We start from the raw sequence: 18,858 nt of genomic DNA on the forward strand, positions 1-18,858 counted from the left end.
TTTTTTTTTTTTTTTTTTTTTTCTGCGAGGGATTTTTCAAGGGTAAAATGATTCATTTTATGTTATATGAATTTCACCTCCATTTTCAGGATCTAATGCAGGATCCTGGATTGGACCCTGAACTAGAAAATGGACATTACTAGGAAAACTGGTAATATTCAAATAAGACCTGTAGATTAATTAAAATATTCTGTTACATGTCCTAATTTTGATAATTTCACTAAGGTTAGGTAAGACAATTTTAGAGGAATGTGGGTGAAGTGTATATGGTGACTCTTAATGCCATTGTTTCAACTTACTGTAATCTATAATTATTTTAAATAGAAACTTAAGGATTTTACAAAGTGACTTATGTTACCCCTAGATGTTATATTAACTCCTCTAAGTTGAAACCTGGGCATTGAGACTTTAAAAAATCCCCACAAATTATATGAGAACCAGTGCTCTAAGTCAGTGTTAGTTGACCTTGGTTGTCCATTAGAATCAGCAGGGAAGATTTTTTAAAATGTTAATGCTCATTCTTAACCCCCAGATTAAAGCAGAATGTCCAAGAGTATAACCAAGGAATTGATATTTTTATTTTTTTAAACTTTGTAAAAAATGTTATTGTATATATTTAAAGTATAAAACAGGATAAGGTATCTATATAGTAAAATGGTTATTATAATAAAACAAATTAATGTATTAATCATCTCACAGTTACCAGTTTTAGTCCCTGTGGCATTAGCAGTTATAATGTACTCATTTAGCAAAAATCCTGAATACAATACACTAACTATAGTCCTCATGTTGTACATTAGATCCTTAGATGTCTTCATTCTACATATGCTATTTTGTGTTATTTGATCTACATCTCCCCATTTCTTCCTCTACCCTTACCCTTGGAAACTACTGTTTTATATTTTGTAAAAGCTCTTCAGGCAATTCCATGCAAGTCATGGTTGAGAACTGCTGCTCCAAGCTAAGGTTCCCAAATGTGCATGATAATAAGTATACTGTGGAATAGTCCATGAACATGAGCATTTTAATGTAGAGGCTCCCACTAAAAACCTACTGAATCAATATTCAGGGAAGATAGTATTTTAACATTCATTCAAGATGAATTTTATCATCAGAAAAGTCTGGGAAGTGTTATAAACTGTCTAGAAATTCTAGGTGTGGTCCAGCTTGTGACAGTGAAGTTTAAGGTCCTACTAAGAGACCTTTCATTGAGCTGGTAGTAGCAGGAAAGTGAAGATTCTATAGATGAGAAATCCCCAATTCCAATGGAATGTAAGTAATTGTGGCCATTATTTATTCACTAATGATTTACTAAGCACTTTTGTGCTCATTACTAAAGGCAGAGTAGTAGACAATTAAGTCCCTGACCTAAAGAACTTGAATTCCAGTGGTAGAGGGATATAATGATAAATAAGTATAAATGAATATGATAAATAATTTATAAATGAATATGACAGTTTCAGATAAATTACTATTAAAAATAATTTTAAAAGAGCCCAAATATTCATAAATAGGTGAACAGATAAATTATAGTGTGTGTGTATGTGTATATATATGTGTGCCTGTATATATGTGTGTAGGTATACATATATATACACAATGGAATATTATTAAAGTATAAAAAGAAATGAAGTACTGATAGATGCTATGATGTAAGTAAAACACGAAAAAACGTAGGTTAAATGAAGTAAGACAGACACAGGTCACATATTGTATGAATCAATTTATGAAATATTCAGAAAAGCTCAATCCGTGGAGACAGAATGCATATTGATGGTTGCCAGGGCCTGGGGAAGGCAAAATGTGGAGCAACTGCTTTAGGGATATGACATTTCCTTTTTGGTGATGAAAATATTTTGGAACTAGATAGAGGTGGTGGCTGCACCATGTTACAAATGCACTAAATGCCACTAAACTGTCCACTGTATAATAATTTTATGTTATGCACATTTTGCCTTACTACTAATAATTTTTAAAAGTTCCTTATGATGTTGTCAGAGAGAGATGTGGGACAGTAGGTGGGTACTTAAGATTGGGCCATCAGGGAAAGCATCTCCAAGGAAATTGCTTTTAATTTAATAGCTAAATGATAAGAAGACAGTCATGTAAACATCAAGAAGTAGAGAATCCCAAATGAATCCTGCCTCTGCCTTTATTGTATGTGTGAGCTGGGTGGAATACTTAATATCTCTCAGCCTCATTTGCTTCATCTGGGAAACAGGATTATAAAAAGATCTAATTCGCAAATTGTTCTAATTAAATGAGATCATGCATGGAAAACTGAGCTTAGTAGGAAGTCATATGTCCTTAAGAATCAAAAGGCAAAAAAGCAATTGAAAACTCACTCCAGCAAAAGCCGATCAGAAGCCCCTTGTTATGCAAGATGACCAGCTAATGCCAAGTCTGTTTTACATAATCTTTCCTCACTGATTATGTAATGATTCTGCTGGTGTTGCTTCACAGTCACTTTTCTGTGTATATGCTTCACCACTAAGTGTTCTTTCTAACTCACTGTGTTTCCTAACAGCTTGTCTGAGCTTTCCTCCCATTTGGGCCATGGCTTCTTGCTCTCATCATCCGAGACTAAGCAATTCCCTTCCCTCATTAATTTTGTAACCCTGAAGATATTTAAGCAGTTTGAACAAGTACTCACCTGGAGTTTTTTTTTTTTTCCAAACTGTTATATGAATCTAATTCTTTCTTTTTCTTCTCACACATAATATACAAACTCAAATTCCTTTCTCCCTTCGTGTTTGCTCTAATTGTGTTTAATAAAATATTTCCTACATTGAGCCCGTCCAATTAATTAAGATTCTTTTCCGGTTCTAATTGAGGAAATATATGTGAAAAGCTGATCAATAGGATTTAAAGAAATCTTTCCACTTTATTGGTACTTAAAACCATTTTCATTTCTTGCTGTTCTTTATAAGGTAAGCTGGAGCATAGGAAATAATTCCATACGTAGCTCTAAGGTAATGTTCAGGTTAAAATGAAATTTTAATTATGTAAATCATGTAGTTTGGGGTTATGTTATTCTTAGAGTTCTAGACTAAGGTTTTTTAAAATAATGATGGTGATTGACAGCCAACGCAGGTAAGTAGTGTTTTCTTAGCTTGTATATCTGAGCCACAAAATTCTATACCCATAAATTAGAGAAAGCATGGTAAAACTACTGTTTTTTATAATTCTACTTTTTAAAATAAATTTGGAATAACCTTACTGCAAGGCAACTCAATTGTTTTCCTAGATTGCACTTGTTGAATTCATCTACTTTGGCAATAAAAAGGAATATTGGGACTTAGCATTTATTCTCTCTCTCTGCAGGCATCTAATGATGAATTTAGCTGAAATGCCACAAGAACAAGCCCTTACAGTCATACGTAAAATCTGCTGTCATATGCAGCGTTAAACGCCACACATGTTGGTAACAGAATTTTTCTCTCTGAAGTGGGTTCTTTGTTGAGACTTGCCTTGTTTCTCTTGTTTTATTTTAAGAAGAGACTTCCATCTCAATAAAGAAGGAAAAATCAAGTAATAATTTAAATATAACTCAGAAACTGAATTGAAAATTGAAGACATATGAGCAAACCAAAGTATATTACATTTTACTGTGATTGTTAATCTGTATGATTTGAAGTCAGACTGGCTTTGAACTTCCGCTTTACCACTGATTAGATTTTTTTAATTAGGAAGGAGTCGTTTTATCTCTCTAAACTTCTGTTTCACCATGTACAGAGTGGGCATAACAATCATGGCTTCATAGAGTTGCTGTCAGAATCACATGAATAATGAACTCCTAATTCTAGGACATATGCATAGGAAAAGCTTCCCTCTTGAAGAGGCTGCTCTGGAGAGTAAAAGTGCATAACCCTTTGGTATTGCTATGCACCAAAGCAGCCCAAAAGCCAGCAGCTTAAAACAACAACTGTTTATCAAACTCAGAATTCTACGAGCTGGCAATTCCAAGGCCACTGCCCTGGTACAGAATCACCACCCTGGATTCCCCCTGCCAGGTGATTGACAGTCCTTTAGTTCCTAGATAATCAGATGGCCTGCCAGGCCAAATGGAGGATCCAGGACAGCAAGGGAGAGGGCCATTGGAAGGCTAAGGCAGCAGCTATATATTAGCCAGTACAAAGTATTCTGATACACAATGGTTAAATGTTGGCAAAGTTAGCCCTGTCCCATTCATATTACAATCCTTTTCCTGTTAAGTATCTTGGTATCCCATCATTAATAGTCCCACAAATTAGCAGAAAGCACAGTAAAACTACTGTTTTGTGGAATTCTACCTTTTTATTAAGAGCAACCTTATTGCAAGACAACCCAAAATCTTTTCCAAAATCATAGGATGATGAATTCAACAAGTGAGATATGAGGGCCCAATTAGCATTGGTATTCCCTGTATCTTCACAACAAGTATACCACTTATATCCATGTGTCTGTCCATCCCTCCTATCCCAAACTCCAATAAACCCACATCAAGAACAAGCACACATTATATACATACTCCATAGAAATAGGACAACAATTCTTAGGAGAAAAGGTGGTAGTGATGGTGTCTTTTGCTGAGAATTTTCCAAATCTTTAAGTGGGCTTCCCTTTTGATTATAAATTTCACCTTTAATTCATTTTTATCTTCTTGCATTTTTCTATAATCAGTGAAGAGAAACTATGCCACACCCTCAACACTTTACTTAGATATTTGTTCTCTGAAATACCTCATTTAATCACTCAGAAGTTCTATCCTCCACAAAACACTAGGACACGAACACAATTCAGCCAAGTTCTTTGTCACTTTATAGCAAGGATGGACTTTCTTCCAGCTTCCAATAACGTGTTCCTCATTTCCATCTGAGATTTCATCAGAAAGGTGTGTCCTGTCCATATTTCTAACAACGTTCTGATCACAGTCACACAGGTAATCACTAAGAAGATTGAGGCTTTCTCCGCAGCTCTCCTCTTCTTCTAAGCCCTCAACAAAATCATCCTTACCACTATTTTCCTGGTAAAGTACATAAAAATCTCTGCCAGCCTTTATTCATTATTCAGTTCCAGAGCTGGTTCCATATTTTTAGGTATTTGTTACAGTATCTCCCACTTCTTGGTACTAATTTCTGTCTTAGTCCTCTTGGACTGCTACAACATAATATCATAGACTATAAAAAACAATAAACTATAAGACATAAGCTATGGTTTTACATAAGCTGTAAAACCATAGACTCGATAAGACAAAGTTATTTCTTACAGTATTAGAGGCTGAGAAGTCCAAGATCATGGCACCAGCAGACTTGATACCTGGTGAGGGTTTTGACCCATAGACGGTGTGGGTCCTTTTTGCTGTATCCTCACATGGCAAAAAGGCTAGCTAGCTCCCTAACCTCTTTCGTGAGGGCCTTGATCCCATTTATGGAGCAAAACCTCATGACTAGTCAACTCCCAAAGGTTCTACCTCTTAGCACCAACACACTGAGTATTCTATTTCAACATATGAGTTTTGATGGGGCACAGACAGATGGGTAGCTTGATAAAACTTATTCAGCATTTCAATAATATAGCAATTATATTTGTCAAGTGGGACAAAAATCCCCATTTTTTCAGATAAAAGGAAATAAGCTAGTGGATATTTGCACAGACACGCAGTTCTTGAAGTAGCAAAAGAGACACACCCCATTTCAAAAGACATCATGAGTTAAAACATCGAGAAACATGAAACTAGAAATAATATAGAGAAAGCTAGAGGAAATATGGTAATATGGAGAAATCTCTGTGGTAGAGCTCAGGAGCCTATATTTTAAACAAATGATTCTTACTGGTACTAAAGTTGGAAAACCATTGGCTACAAACTATTCACTGTACTGAGGAAATGCAGTAGTAAAAGGGCACTAACCTGGATAATAAAGAGAGGGACTGCAGCTTGCTAAGGCAAGTTCAAGATATCCATTGGTTATGGATTTCTGCCTCATAAGCTGGGTAGGGTTTTTCTTCTGTGCTTTTTTGTGCATAAATCCACCCTTAAGTCCATCTTGATAGCACTAACACTCCCTACTTACTCATTTTACTTCTATGGGAGTTGTGTAAAGCTGGCTAAGACTGCTCGAAGCAGACATCCAGATGTAGTTCCCATCCTGAACGTTGACAGATAACCAGTAGACATTCTTCTGAAGCATCTGTAAGACCTAGAAGTCCCATCTGCTGAGCAGGAATGTTGACCTGAATGACTTTGGCTCCAGATAGCACTGAAGGCACAGAACACTCTCTAGGGGACATGACAAGTAGATCCCGCTCGCTGATGAAACCACTCTACTTCAGCCATCTCATTTTTACACAATATGGTACAAAAAGCTTGACTTAAGAATGTGTTGAGTAGGAACAGCTCCGGTCTGCAGCTCCCAGCAAGACCAACGCAAAAGGCGGGTGATTTCTGCATTTCCAATGGAGGTACACAGTTCATCTGATTAGGACTGGTTAGACAATGAGTGCAGCCCACGGAGGGCAAGCAAGAGCAGGGCAGGACATCTTCTCACCCAGGAAGCTCAAGTAGTCGGGGAACTCCCTCCTCTAGCCAAGGGAAGCCATGAGGGACTGTGCCATGAGGAATGGTGCATTCCAGCCCAGATACTATGCTTTTCCTACAGTCTTTGCAACCCACAGACCAGGAGATTACCTCAGGTGCATACACCACAAGGGCCCTGGGTTTCAAGCACAAAACTTGTTAGCCATTTGGGCAAACACCAAGCTAGCTGCAGGAGATTTTTCTCATACCCCAGTAGCAGCTAGAACACCTGAAGCGAGGGAGCCAAGTGGTCTTGCTCAGCAGATCCTACCCCCACGGAGCCCAGAAAGCTAAGATTCACTGGCTTAAAATTCTCACTGCCAGCACTGCAGTCTGAAGTCGACCTGGGATGCTGGAGCATGGTGTGGGGAGGGGCATCCGCCATTACTGAAGCTTGAGTAGGCAGTTTTCCCCTCACAGTATAAACAAAGCTGCCAGGAAGTTCATACTGGGCAGAGCCCACCACAGTGCCACAAAGCTACTGTAGCCAGACTACCTTTCTAGATTCTTTCTCTCTGGGCAGTGCATCTCTGAAAAAGGCAGCAGCACAGTCAGGGGTTTATAGGTAAAACTCCCGTCTCCCTGAGACAGAGTACTTGGGGGAAGGGGCGGCTGTGGGCACAGCTTCAGCAGACTTAAACGTTCCTGCCTGCTGGCTCTGAAGAGAAGAGTGGATCTCCCGGCACAGCAATCGAACTGTGCTAAGGGACAGACTACCTCCTCAAGTGGGTCCCTGACCCCCGTGCCTCCTGACTGGGAGACACCTCCCAGTCGGGGGTCAACAGACATCTCATACAGGAGAGCTCTGGCTGGCATCTGGTGGATGCCCCTCTGGGACGAAGCTTCCAGAGGAAGCAACAGGCAGCAATCTTTGCTGTTCTGCAGCCTCTGTTGGTGATACCCAGGCAAACAGAGTCTGGAGTGGACTTCCAGCAAAGTCCAGTAGACCTGCAGCAGAGGGGCCTGACTGTTAGAAGGAAAACTAACAAACAGAAAGGAATAGCATCAACATCAACAAAAAGAACGTCCACACAAAAACCCCATCCGAAGTTTACCAACATCAAAGAACAAAGGCAGATAAATCCATGAAGATGAGCAAAAACCAGCACAAAAAGGCTGAAAATTCTAAAAACCAGAATGCCTGTTATCCTCCAAAGGATCACAACTCCTCACCAGCAAGGGAACAAAACTGGACAAGAATGGGTTTGACAAATTGACAGAAGTAGGCTTCAGAAGATGGGTAATAACAAAATCCTCCAAGCTAAAGGAGCACGTTCTAACCCATTTCAAGGAAGCTAAGAACCTTGAAAAAAGGTGAGAGTAATTGCTAACTAGAATACCAGTTTAGAGGAGAACATAAATGACCTGATAGAGCTGAAAAACACGGCACAAGAACTTCATGAAGCATACACAAGTTCCAATAGCTGAATTGATCAAGCAGAAGAAAGGATATCAGAGACTGAAGATCAACTTAATGAAATAAAGTTTGAAGACAAGATTAGAGAAAAAAAAAGAATGAAAATGAATGAACAAAGCCTCCTAGAAATGTGGGACTATGTGAAAAGACCAAACCTATGTTAGATCTGTGTACCTGAAAGTGACAGGGAGAATGGAGCCAAGTTGGAATATACACTTCAGGATATTGTCCAGAACTTCCCCAACCTAGCAAGACAGGCCAACATTCAAATTCAGGAAATAAAGAGAACACCACAAAGACACTTCTTGAGAAGAGCAACACCAAGACACATAATCATCAGATTCACCAAGGTTGAAATGAAGGAAAAAATGTTAAGGGCAGCCAGAGAGAAAGGTCGGGTTACTCACAAAGGGAACCCTATCAGTCTAACAGCAGAACTCTTTGCAGAAACCCTACAAGTCAGAAGACAGTGGGGGCCAATATTCAACATTCTTAAAGAAAAGAATTTTCAACCCAGAATTTCATATCCAGCCAAACTAAGCTTCACACATGAAAGAGAAATAAAATCCTTTATAGACAAGCAAATGCTGAGAGATTTTGTCACCACTAGGCCTGCCTTACAAGAGCTCCTGAAGGAAGCACTAAATATGGAAAGAAAAAAACCGCTACCAGCCACTGCAAAACAAACCAAAATGTAAAGACCATTGACGTGATGAAGAAACTGCATCAACTAATGGGCAAAATAACCAGCTAGCAACATAATGACAGGATCAAATTCACACATAAAGATATTAACTTTAAATGTTAATGGGCTAAATGCCCCAATTAAAAGGCACAGACTGGCAAATTGGATAAAGTGTCAAGATTCATCTCACATGCAAAGACACATATATACTCAAAATAAAGGGATGGAGGAAGATTTACCAAGCAAATGGAAAGCAAATAAATAAATAAATAAATAAATAAATAAATAAATAAATAAAAAGCAAGGGTTGCAATCCTAGTCTCTGGTAAAACATTGTTTAAACCAACAAAGATCCAAAAAGACAAAGAAGGACATTATATAATGATAAAGGTATCAATGCAACAAGAAGTGCTAACTATCTTAAATATATATGCACCCAATACAGGAGCACCCAGATTCATAAAGCAAGTTCTTAGAGACCTACAAAGAGACTAAGACTCCCACACAATAATAGTGGGAGTCTTTAACACTCCACTGTCAATGTTAGACAGAACAACAAGACAGATAATTAACAAGGATATTCAGGACTTCAACTCAGCTCTAGATCAAGCAGACCTAATAAACGTCTACAGAGCTCTCCACTTCAAATCAACAGAATATGCATTCTTCTCGGTACCACATAGCACTTATTCTAAAACTGACCACATAATTGGAAGTGAAACACTCCTCAGCAAATGCAAAAGAATAGAAACATAACAAACAGTCCCTCAGACCACAGTGCAATCAAATTAGAACTCAGAATTAGGAAACTCACTCAAAACTGCACAACTACATGGAAACTGAACAACCTGCTTCTGAATGACTACTGAGTAAATAACAAAATTAAGGAAGAAATAAATAAGTTATGTGAAACCAATGAGAACAAAGACAGAATGTACCAGAATCTGTGAGACACAGCTAAAGCAGTGTTTAGAGGGAAATTTATAGTACTACATGCCCACAGGAGAAAGCAGGAAAGACATTGAATCGACACCCTAAGATCACAATTTAAAAACTAGAGAAACAAGAGCAAACAAATTCAAAAGTTAGCAGAAGGTAAGAAATAACTAAGATCAGAGCAGAACTGAAGGAGATAAAGACACGAAAATCCCTTCAAAAAATCAATGAATCCGGGAGCTGATTTTTTGAAAAAATTAACAAAATAGGTAGACCACTAGCCATACTAATAAAGAAGAGAGAATAATCAAATAGACACAATAAAAAAAATGATAAAGGGAAGATCACCACTGATCCCACAGAAATACAAACTATCATCAGAGAATACTATAAACACCTCTATGCAAATAAACTAGAAAATCTAGAAGAAACTGATAAATTTCTGGACACATACACCCCCCAAGACTAAACCAGAAAGAAGTCTAATCCCTGAATAGACCAATAACAAGTTCTGAAATTGAGGCAGTAATTAATAGCTTACCAACCAAAAAAAGCCTGAGACCAGACAGATTCACAACTGAATTCTACCAGAGGTACAAAGAGGAGCTGATACCATTCCTTCTGAAGCTATTCCAAACAGTAGAAAAAGAGGGACTCCTCCCTAACTCATTTTATGAGGCCAGCATCATCCTGATACCAAAACCTGGCAGAGATAAAACAATAAAAGAAAATTTCAGGCCAGTATTCCTGATGAGCATCAATGTGAAAATCCTCAATAAAATCCTGGCAAACCGAATCCAGCAGCACCTCAAAAAGTTTATCCACCACGATCAAGTCAGCTTCATCCCTAGGATGCAAGGCTGGTTCAACATACACACATGATTTTCTCAATAGATGCAGAAAAGGCCTTTGATAAAATTCAACACACCTTCATGCTAAAAACACTCACTAAACTAGGTATTAATGGAACATATCTCAAAATAATAAGAGCTATTTATGACAAACCCACAGCCAATATCATACTGAATGGTCAAAAGCTGGAAGCATTCCCTTTGAAAACTAGCACAAGACAAGGATGCCCTGTCTCACTACTCCTGTACAACATAGTATTGGAAATTCTGGCCAGGGCAATCAGGCAAGAGAAATAAATAAAGGGTATTCTGATAGGAAGACAGGAAGTCAGATTATCTCTGTTTGCAGATGATGTGATTGTATATTTAGAAAACCCAAACTCCTTAAGCTGATAAGCAACTTCAGCGAAGTCTCAGGATATAAAATCAATGTGCAAAAATCACAAACATTTCTATACACCAATAATAGATAAACAGCGAGCTAAATCATGAGCAAACTCACATTCACAATTGCTACAAAGAGAATAAAATACCTAGGAATACAACTTAAAAGGAATGTGAAGAATCTCTTCAAGGAGAACTACAAACCACTTCTCAAGGAAATAAGAGAGGACACAAACAAATGGAAAAACATTCCATGCTCATGCATAGGAAGAATCAATATTGTGAAAATGGCCATACTCCCCAAAGTAATTTATAGATTCAATGCTATTCCCATCAAGCTACCATCGATTTTCTTCACAGAATTAGAAAAAAACTACTTTAAATTCCATATGGAACCAAAAAAGAGCCCATATACCCAAGACAATCCTAAGAAAAAAGAAAAAAGCTGGAGGCATCATGCTACCTGACTTCAAACTATACTACAAGGTTACAGTAACCGAAACAGCATGGTACTGCTACCAAAACAGGTACATAGACCAATGGAACAGAACAGAGGCCTCATAAATAATACAACACAACTTCAAGCACCTGATCTTTGAAACACCTGACAAAAACAAGCAATAGGTAAAGGATTCCTTATTTAATAAATGATGTTGGGAAAACTGACTAGGCTTATGCAGAAAATTGAAACTGGACCCCTTCCTTACACCTTATACAAAAATTAACTCAAGATTGACTAAAGATTTAAGTGTAAGACTCCAAACCATAAAAACCCTAGAAGAAAACCTAGGCAATATCATTCAGGACCTAGGCATGGGCAGAGACTTCATGACTAAAACACCAAAAACAATGGCAACAAAAGCCAAAATTGACAAAGGGGATCTAATTAAACTAAAGAGCTTCTGCTCAGCAAAAGAAACTATCATCAGAGTGAACAAGCAGCCTACAGAATGGGAGAAAAGTTTTGCAATCTATCCATCTGACAAAGGACTAAGATCTGGATTCTACAAGGAACTTAAACAAATTTACAAGAAAAAAACAAACAACCCCATCAAAAAGTGGGCGAAGGATATGAAGATATTTCTTAAAAGAAAACATTTATGTGGTCAACTAACGTATGAGAAAAAGCTCATCGTCACCGGTCATTAGAGAAATGCAAATCAAAACCACAACGAGATACCATCTCATGCCTCTTAGAATGGTGATCATTAAAAAGTCAGGAAACAACAGATGCTGGAGAGGATGTGGAGAAATAGACATGCTTTTACACTGTTGGTGGGAGTGTAAATTAGTTCGACCATTGTGGAAGACAGTGTGGTGATTCCTCAAGGATCTAGAACTAGAAATACCATTTGACCCAGCAATCCCATTACTGGGTATATACCCAAAGGATTATAAATCGTCCTACTATAAAGACACATGAATGTGTATGTTTATTATAGCACTATTCACAATAGCAAAGACTTGGAACCAACCCAAATGCCCATCAATGTTAGATTGGATAAAGAAAATGTGGCACATATATACCATGGAATACTATACAGCCATAAAAAACAATGAGTTCATGTCCTTTGCAGGGACATAGATGAAGTTGGAAACCATCATTCTCAGCAAGCTAACACAGGAACAGAAAACCAAACACTGCATATTCTCACTCATAAGTGGGAGTTGAACAATGAAAATATACGGGCAAAGGGAGAGGAACATTACACATTGGGGCCTGTTGGGGGATGGGGGGCAAGGAGAGGGATAGCATTAGGAGAAATACCTAATGTAGATGATGGGTTGATAGGTGCAGCAAACAACCATGCCGCATGTATACCTATGTAACAAACTTGCACATTCTGCACATGTATCCTAGAATTTAAAGTATAATTAAAAAATAATAATAAAAGAATGTGTTTATGTTACCCCTCATGGAATTATTTTGTTTTCAAACTTTTGTTCCATTTGGTCCAGTGAGGAGAGAGAAGAGAAGAACTTTGCCTTTTATACATGCTGGCTGTGTGCATAGAGATTTCTGAGATATTGAATCTATTTAGATTCAAGACAGGTGGACCAAACACTTCAGGTAAATTCCTCAGGTTTTAAAATGATTACTCATCGCTTCACCAGATGCTCTGAAATTTTATCAGCACTGTATGCTTTATACAAATGCTTCCTGAAAAGGGAGAGATGCCTAGTTTAATGCCATGGCTTTTGTTTTGTGCTTACTTCAATGAGGAATGAGTTCAAATTCATTTTTTAGCCTCATCTGTTTACATTTTTTTCTATGAGCAGATGGCCAGATAATTACCTAAATAAGGAGTTACTTTTCTGGAGTTGGCTTGCCAAGATTCATTGTGATAGCAAATACAAATGCTATTAAAATTAGGAACATTTGGAAGCTTACATTGGTGTGTCAAAATAGTAAATAATTTGAAGGCTGTAGCTTTTAGGCATCCTTTTAGGACATGAAGTTTTCAGGAAGAGTTGATAAGGGTAATGCAAACCAAATAAAGGTAATGAAAACTAAATAATTTTTAAATAATTTTCTACAGCTCTCCATTCCAGTTTGTTAATAAATACAGAATATCTTCAATTAAAATGTAAATGGGATTCATTGTATGAAGCAATCTCTCTGGATGATATGTCATCATTGAATAATTTACTAACAGCCATTGAACAATGTCCAAAATAAAGTAGAATCATTGCTTCGTGATTCAAATTATGACATGTTATAATCATTCCTCTTTAGTACTAGAGGAATGTGAGCCTGGAAAAGTTTCTTAGCCTTCCAGAGTCTCCGTGTTCCCATCTACAAAATGAGGAAATGGAAACACATTTCCTCAGGAATACAAGATTCTTTCCTGATCTAAAATTCTATGACTTTTTAGGTCATTGACTTTGTTATATCTTGTGTTCTTCTGCATTAACAATCAAGTAACGAAAGGAAGACTGATTACGGACTCAGATATGAATTTAAATATTGCTTCCTGACTTCCTAGCTGCATGAACGTGAACAAGACACCTTTTCCTGAGCTACTTCATATGGAAAAAACGGAGAACACCTACCTCATGGGATTATGACAAATAAACAAGGAAGTATTTAAAGTTCCAATACTGATTTTTCACTTATCAAGTCCTCAATAAGCTGTATTTCTTTTCTTATATTCCATCATTTTAGAATTCTCAAATCTGCCTTTTCTCTGAAACCTTCCATCCTCTGGTCCCAACAGAAAAGATTACAATTCTGGAGAATGTACTAGACAGATGATAAAATATAGATGAGAATTATAGCGGATAAAACCTAAAAGACAATTTTTTTCCCTCCTCAGTCATCTTAGTAAAAAGAATGATGGCAGCTCTTGAAGAGAGTTGACCCTCCTGATGTTCCCTTTTCTTTTTGTCACTGAAGTCTCACATTGGGTTTGCTTTTGTCAATGAAATACATCCAAATCATGAGAAAGTGGCATGCTTCCTGTATGATAGAATACCTTTCCTCATTGCTCCTTTCCAACAATTTTTAAATTATTTTCGCTATTCTATATCCCAATTTTTAAAATTAATACCATCATGATTATTTGTTCATTATAAAAAATACTAGAAAATAAATAAATGCAAGACATTAAGCATAAACACACCCTCCAAGGAGAGCTACTTTATATAACTTCCTATATTTTCTAATTACATGTAAACATTATGTAAAACATGTACAAAACAAGTTAATACTATATATTTCTAATGTAAACATGAGAATAAGTGTTCTATAAAAGCTGAGGTGTGCTTTGCTTTGATATCTGTTTTTCAGTAACATGCTGGACACAGGGTACATACTGGATACCCTTTTAAACTTAGTATATTCCATATATCTTTTTGTGTCAATAAATATAATTCTGTAGCATCACTTTTAATGATCACATAGTATTCTGCAATATAGATAAAATGAAAACTTAATTTATTTCCTACTGTGACTTGTCAGGCTTTCTGTGTTTTTTTCCCCCCATAACAGTGTTTTAATCAACACCCATACAAACAAATCTATGCCCCTCTTCTTCTTTCTTCTCAATGATTTTGTTTGGATAAATTCTTAAAAGTAGAGTTGCCAAGTTCAAGTAATCTACTCACAATTTAGGGAATCATTACATACTGCCAATTGTTCTCTAAAAGATTATGTCAATTTACAAATCCAGTCAACTGAGATTGACCATTTTCCTGCAATTCCAGGTATAGGTATTATGTTGAAAAATAAAAATAAAAAACACATTTAAAAAGCAAGTCATCGCATCCTAAGTGTTGAATGGCAAGAATATCCATTCTTCATGCTATATAACCAGCCCATGACACCTTTCCAAACCCTTTTCTGGATATACAATATCCTGTAACCCAGCAAAGATGCAGTCTCACTAAAATGGTATAGAGTTCTGTCTTGTCTTACTAATTTGATTAGTTTAGGAGAAATGACAGGAAAATTCCTATAAATTGTCCATTGACATTCACATGAATTCTCTTCCTTTGACATTTTACCATTCTACATCAATATCACTTTCAGTAAATAATGTTTTACATGCAGATAGTTTTACAATGCCCACTTAAATTAATTCTAAACTGTTATGAAATCCATAAAAACCCTTGTGGAACATTTGTAGCTTGTATAGTAGTCTCCCATTATGGAATGAAATGTGAAATGTCTATGTGGGAGCCGTTTTCCTAAGGTAAATAGATTATTATTTATATCTCTAGGTGCAAATGCTTTTAAATAACCAGAACATATAGCATCTGAATGTGCCCTTACATAATTTTCACAGCTGCTACGTTCTTGTCAGTGCACTGTCATGGTGCGGCTTTGATGCTTTGATCTGAGTTTGACCCCTGGCCATGATTCTTGCTGGTGTTTTTATCATCCACTCTTAATGTGAACAATAAATCTGATAATATCCAGTAGTGCTTCCTTATGTTCTCTGACTTTGACATTCAGAAAAATCATTAATGCTGCTGCCACTGTGTCTACATCTCCATACTTGAGATTTTTTTTTCCCCTTTGAAGATATTTTAGAATACATAGTCCTGGAAGTCCAGAACCAATGACTTTGTACTTGCTGTATTGCATAGTGCTCCACCTTGTACTTGCCGTATTGCATAGAGCACAATTTGATATGATCAAATGATGATTACCAAGAGCTTTAGATATGATTTCGCTCTGTGAAGTAACCAACATGAACAATTAGGAAGGAGGCTGAATGATAGGGTGAAGATTGGAGGGGAGAAAATTGAGAATTTAGAAAGATAAGTAACGGAAACTCTATCTCAAATTGATTTAAATAATAGGAGAAGTTCACAGGCACATGTGCCTGAAGTACAGAGGTCAGCTGACTTGAGATTGTTCTCTCTTCTGAAACAGTGCAAGAAGAACCCTTTTCCATCCTGTGAGAAGGACCCTTTTTCATGCTCTCTTCATTTCCTTACTCTGCTTCCTTCATGCTGACTCCATTTTGTGCAGGCTTCCTACCTCGTTGTCCCCAAATGCCTGTCTTGTTGATATTCAGTTTTCTTCTTGATTAAGCTGTCCAATCTAAATAGCCAGCATTCTACTGTGAACAGTTGGGAACTTAAATCTCATACATGCTGTCTTATTCACATTCAGCAAACAAGAGCACAGGTTTTTCATTCTCAAACAAAATTACTGAGTTTTGACCTAAACGAATCATGCTAGAGCACTTGCCCATTCTATACCAGTAATGCAGCTGGGTATGGGGTCATGCCAATTAGCTTAGACTTGAGTCAAAGATTCTAATTCAGAGATCAAGCCAGCTACCCTTGAAGCACAAGGGACACATTGTTCCAAGGGTTGGAACCAGTAAACAAATGGAAGTGCTACCACCAAGAGCAAGAGGAATATATACTAGGTGGCCAAAAAGGCAGATATCCACCAGGGTAGCTACAACTAAATGAAACATTGGGTTTTACATTAGTTAGTTCAGGCTGCTGTAACAAAATTATTGTAGACTAGTGGTTTAAACCAGAGAAATGCATTTTCTCACAATCTGAAGTCTGGAAATCAGAGATCAGGGTGCCAGTATGGTTGGGTTCTTGTGAAGGCTCTCTTCCTGGCTTGGAGACAGCTGCTTTTTCACTGTGTCTTACATGATAGAGACAGAGAGAGAGAGAGAGGGAGAGAGAAAGCTCTGTGGTACCTCTCTGGTGCCCATCATGAAGGCCTGACCCTCATGACTTCAACTAAACCTAATTATATTTCAAAGGTTCCTTCCTTAAATACCATTGCCCTGGGAGCTAGGGCTTCAACATATGAACTGGGTGGGGGCAAGGGGTGTGGCATAATTCAGACCACAGCATTCCTCCTCTGACCTTCCAAAATTCATGTCCTTCTTGCATGCTAAATATATTTATTCCATCCCAACAACCCCCAAAGTATGAACTCATTCCAAGATCAACTCTAATGTCCAAAGTCTCATCTAACTCTCATGTAAATCATAGGGATGAGATGCGGGTGAGACTTGAATTTGAATTCATCCTGAAGCAAAATTACTTTCCAGCTATAAACATGTGACACCAGACAAATCATACACTTCTAAAATACAAGAGTGGGCAGGCATAGAATAGACATTCCCATTCCAAAAGGGAAAAAACATAGGAAAGAAGGATGGCATGATGGGTCCCAAGCAAGTCCAAAACGTAGCAAGGCAAATATCATCAGTTCTTAAGGCTCAGAAATAATCCTCTTTGGTTTGATGCCCTGCCCTCCAGGCAGAGATGGCAATGTCACTCCCATGACTTGACGGAGTAGCCCTGCCCATTTGGCCTGGGATTGCTGCCCCTGTGGCTCTCCGAAAGTACTCAGTCTTTGAAATGGAGTAAGAAACAACTCTTCCCCTTCTGCCTATGATGGGAATGGCAGCCCTGGTGATCTCTAAATCACCTTCAATATCATCCTTCTTTTTTCTTGAAGAATAGTGCATTTTCACAACCAAATAACTCGATGGTTCCATCCTATAGATTCCAAAAAGTCTGACAGCCTTCCTTCATTTTACCTGGCCTTCATCCCTTCAATTCAAACTGGTAATGACCCCTATGATATAATCCGATCTCTATTCTGGCTTCTGCCAGGATGGCTGATTAAATCCATTGTTTCCCCCATCTCTTTATCAAGTTATTATTAGGCCACATCTTTAGTGTTTTCTTCAGAAAAAGCTTTCTCATTTTTTCACAATATAGGTAGCCTGAAAGTTTTCCAAATATTCAAGCTCTTGCATCTATGCGTAACAATTGCTTCTACAATTTATTTCTCTCTTCTTGCATTTTACTATTAGCAGTAAGGAGGACCCAAGGCATACCTTTGATATTTTGCTTGGAAATCTTGTCTGCTGTATACTCAATTTCACCACATGCAAGTTCTAACTTTCACAAAACCCTAGAACAAAATTCAGCCAATTGTTTTTCCTTCTACATGACAAAAACTGCTCTTTGTCTAGTCTCCAGTAACGTTTTCTTCATGTCTGTCTAAGACATCACTAGAATCACCCTTTACATCTACATTTCTGCTATGCATCTCAAAATTCTTCCAGTGTCTAACCATTGCTCAGTTCCAAAACCACTTCCAAATATTTAAGTATTTGTTACAGGAGCCGCTTCTTCTTAGTACAGAATCTATTATAAGGAATTGGCTAATGGAATTATGGAGGCTGAGAACTCCCAAGATCTGTAGTCAAGCAAGCTGATGGAGACCCAGGAGAGCTGATGTGTAGTTTCAGTCTGAGACCAAAGGCATGGGAACCAGGAGAGCTGATGATGTAAGTTTTAGTCCACCATTGTTACATTGGAGACTTAAGAAAAGTGGGTGTTTCAGTCAGAGTCTGAAAGCCAGTAAAGATTATTGTCCCAGCTCAAGCAGTCAGGCAAGAGGGGTTCCCTTTTACTAAATCTTTTTGTTGTATTCAAGTCCTCAAATGATGGGATGAGGTCCATCCATGTTAACAAGGGCAATATGGTTTACTCAGCCTATCAATTTAAATGTGAAATTCATCAAGAACCA

At 37.6% G+C, this 18,858-nt stretch overlaps 1 protein-coding gene across 1 annotated transcript in view; it reads left to right on the plus strand.

The window, feature by feature from the left end:
* The window catches only part of LOC108537593 (oxidation resistance protein 1-like), a 111,579-nt gene extending 108,132 nt beyond the window's left edge, over positions 1–3,447 (plus strand). The window contains exon 3 of the mRNA XM_017885190.1: positions 3,325–3,447. Within this exon, the coding sequence (XP_017740679.1) occupies positions 3,325–3,332 (8 nt within the window). The 3' untranslated portion in view covers positions 3,333–3,447. The remainder of the gene's footprint in view (positions 1–3,324) is intronic.
* Positions 3,448–18,858: the final 15,411 nt, after the last annotated feature.

Source organism: Rhinopithecus bieti, unplaced genomic scaffold (genome assembly GCF_001698545.2).
Source record: "Rhinopithecus bieti isolate Rb0 unplaced genomic scaffold, ASM169854v2 scaffold_13352, whole genome shotgun sequence".
Classification (NCBI taxonomy): domain Eukaryota; kingdom Metazoa; phylum Chordata; class Mammalia; order Primates; family Cercopithecidae; genus Rhinopithecus; species Rhinopithecus bieti.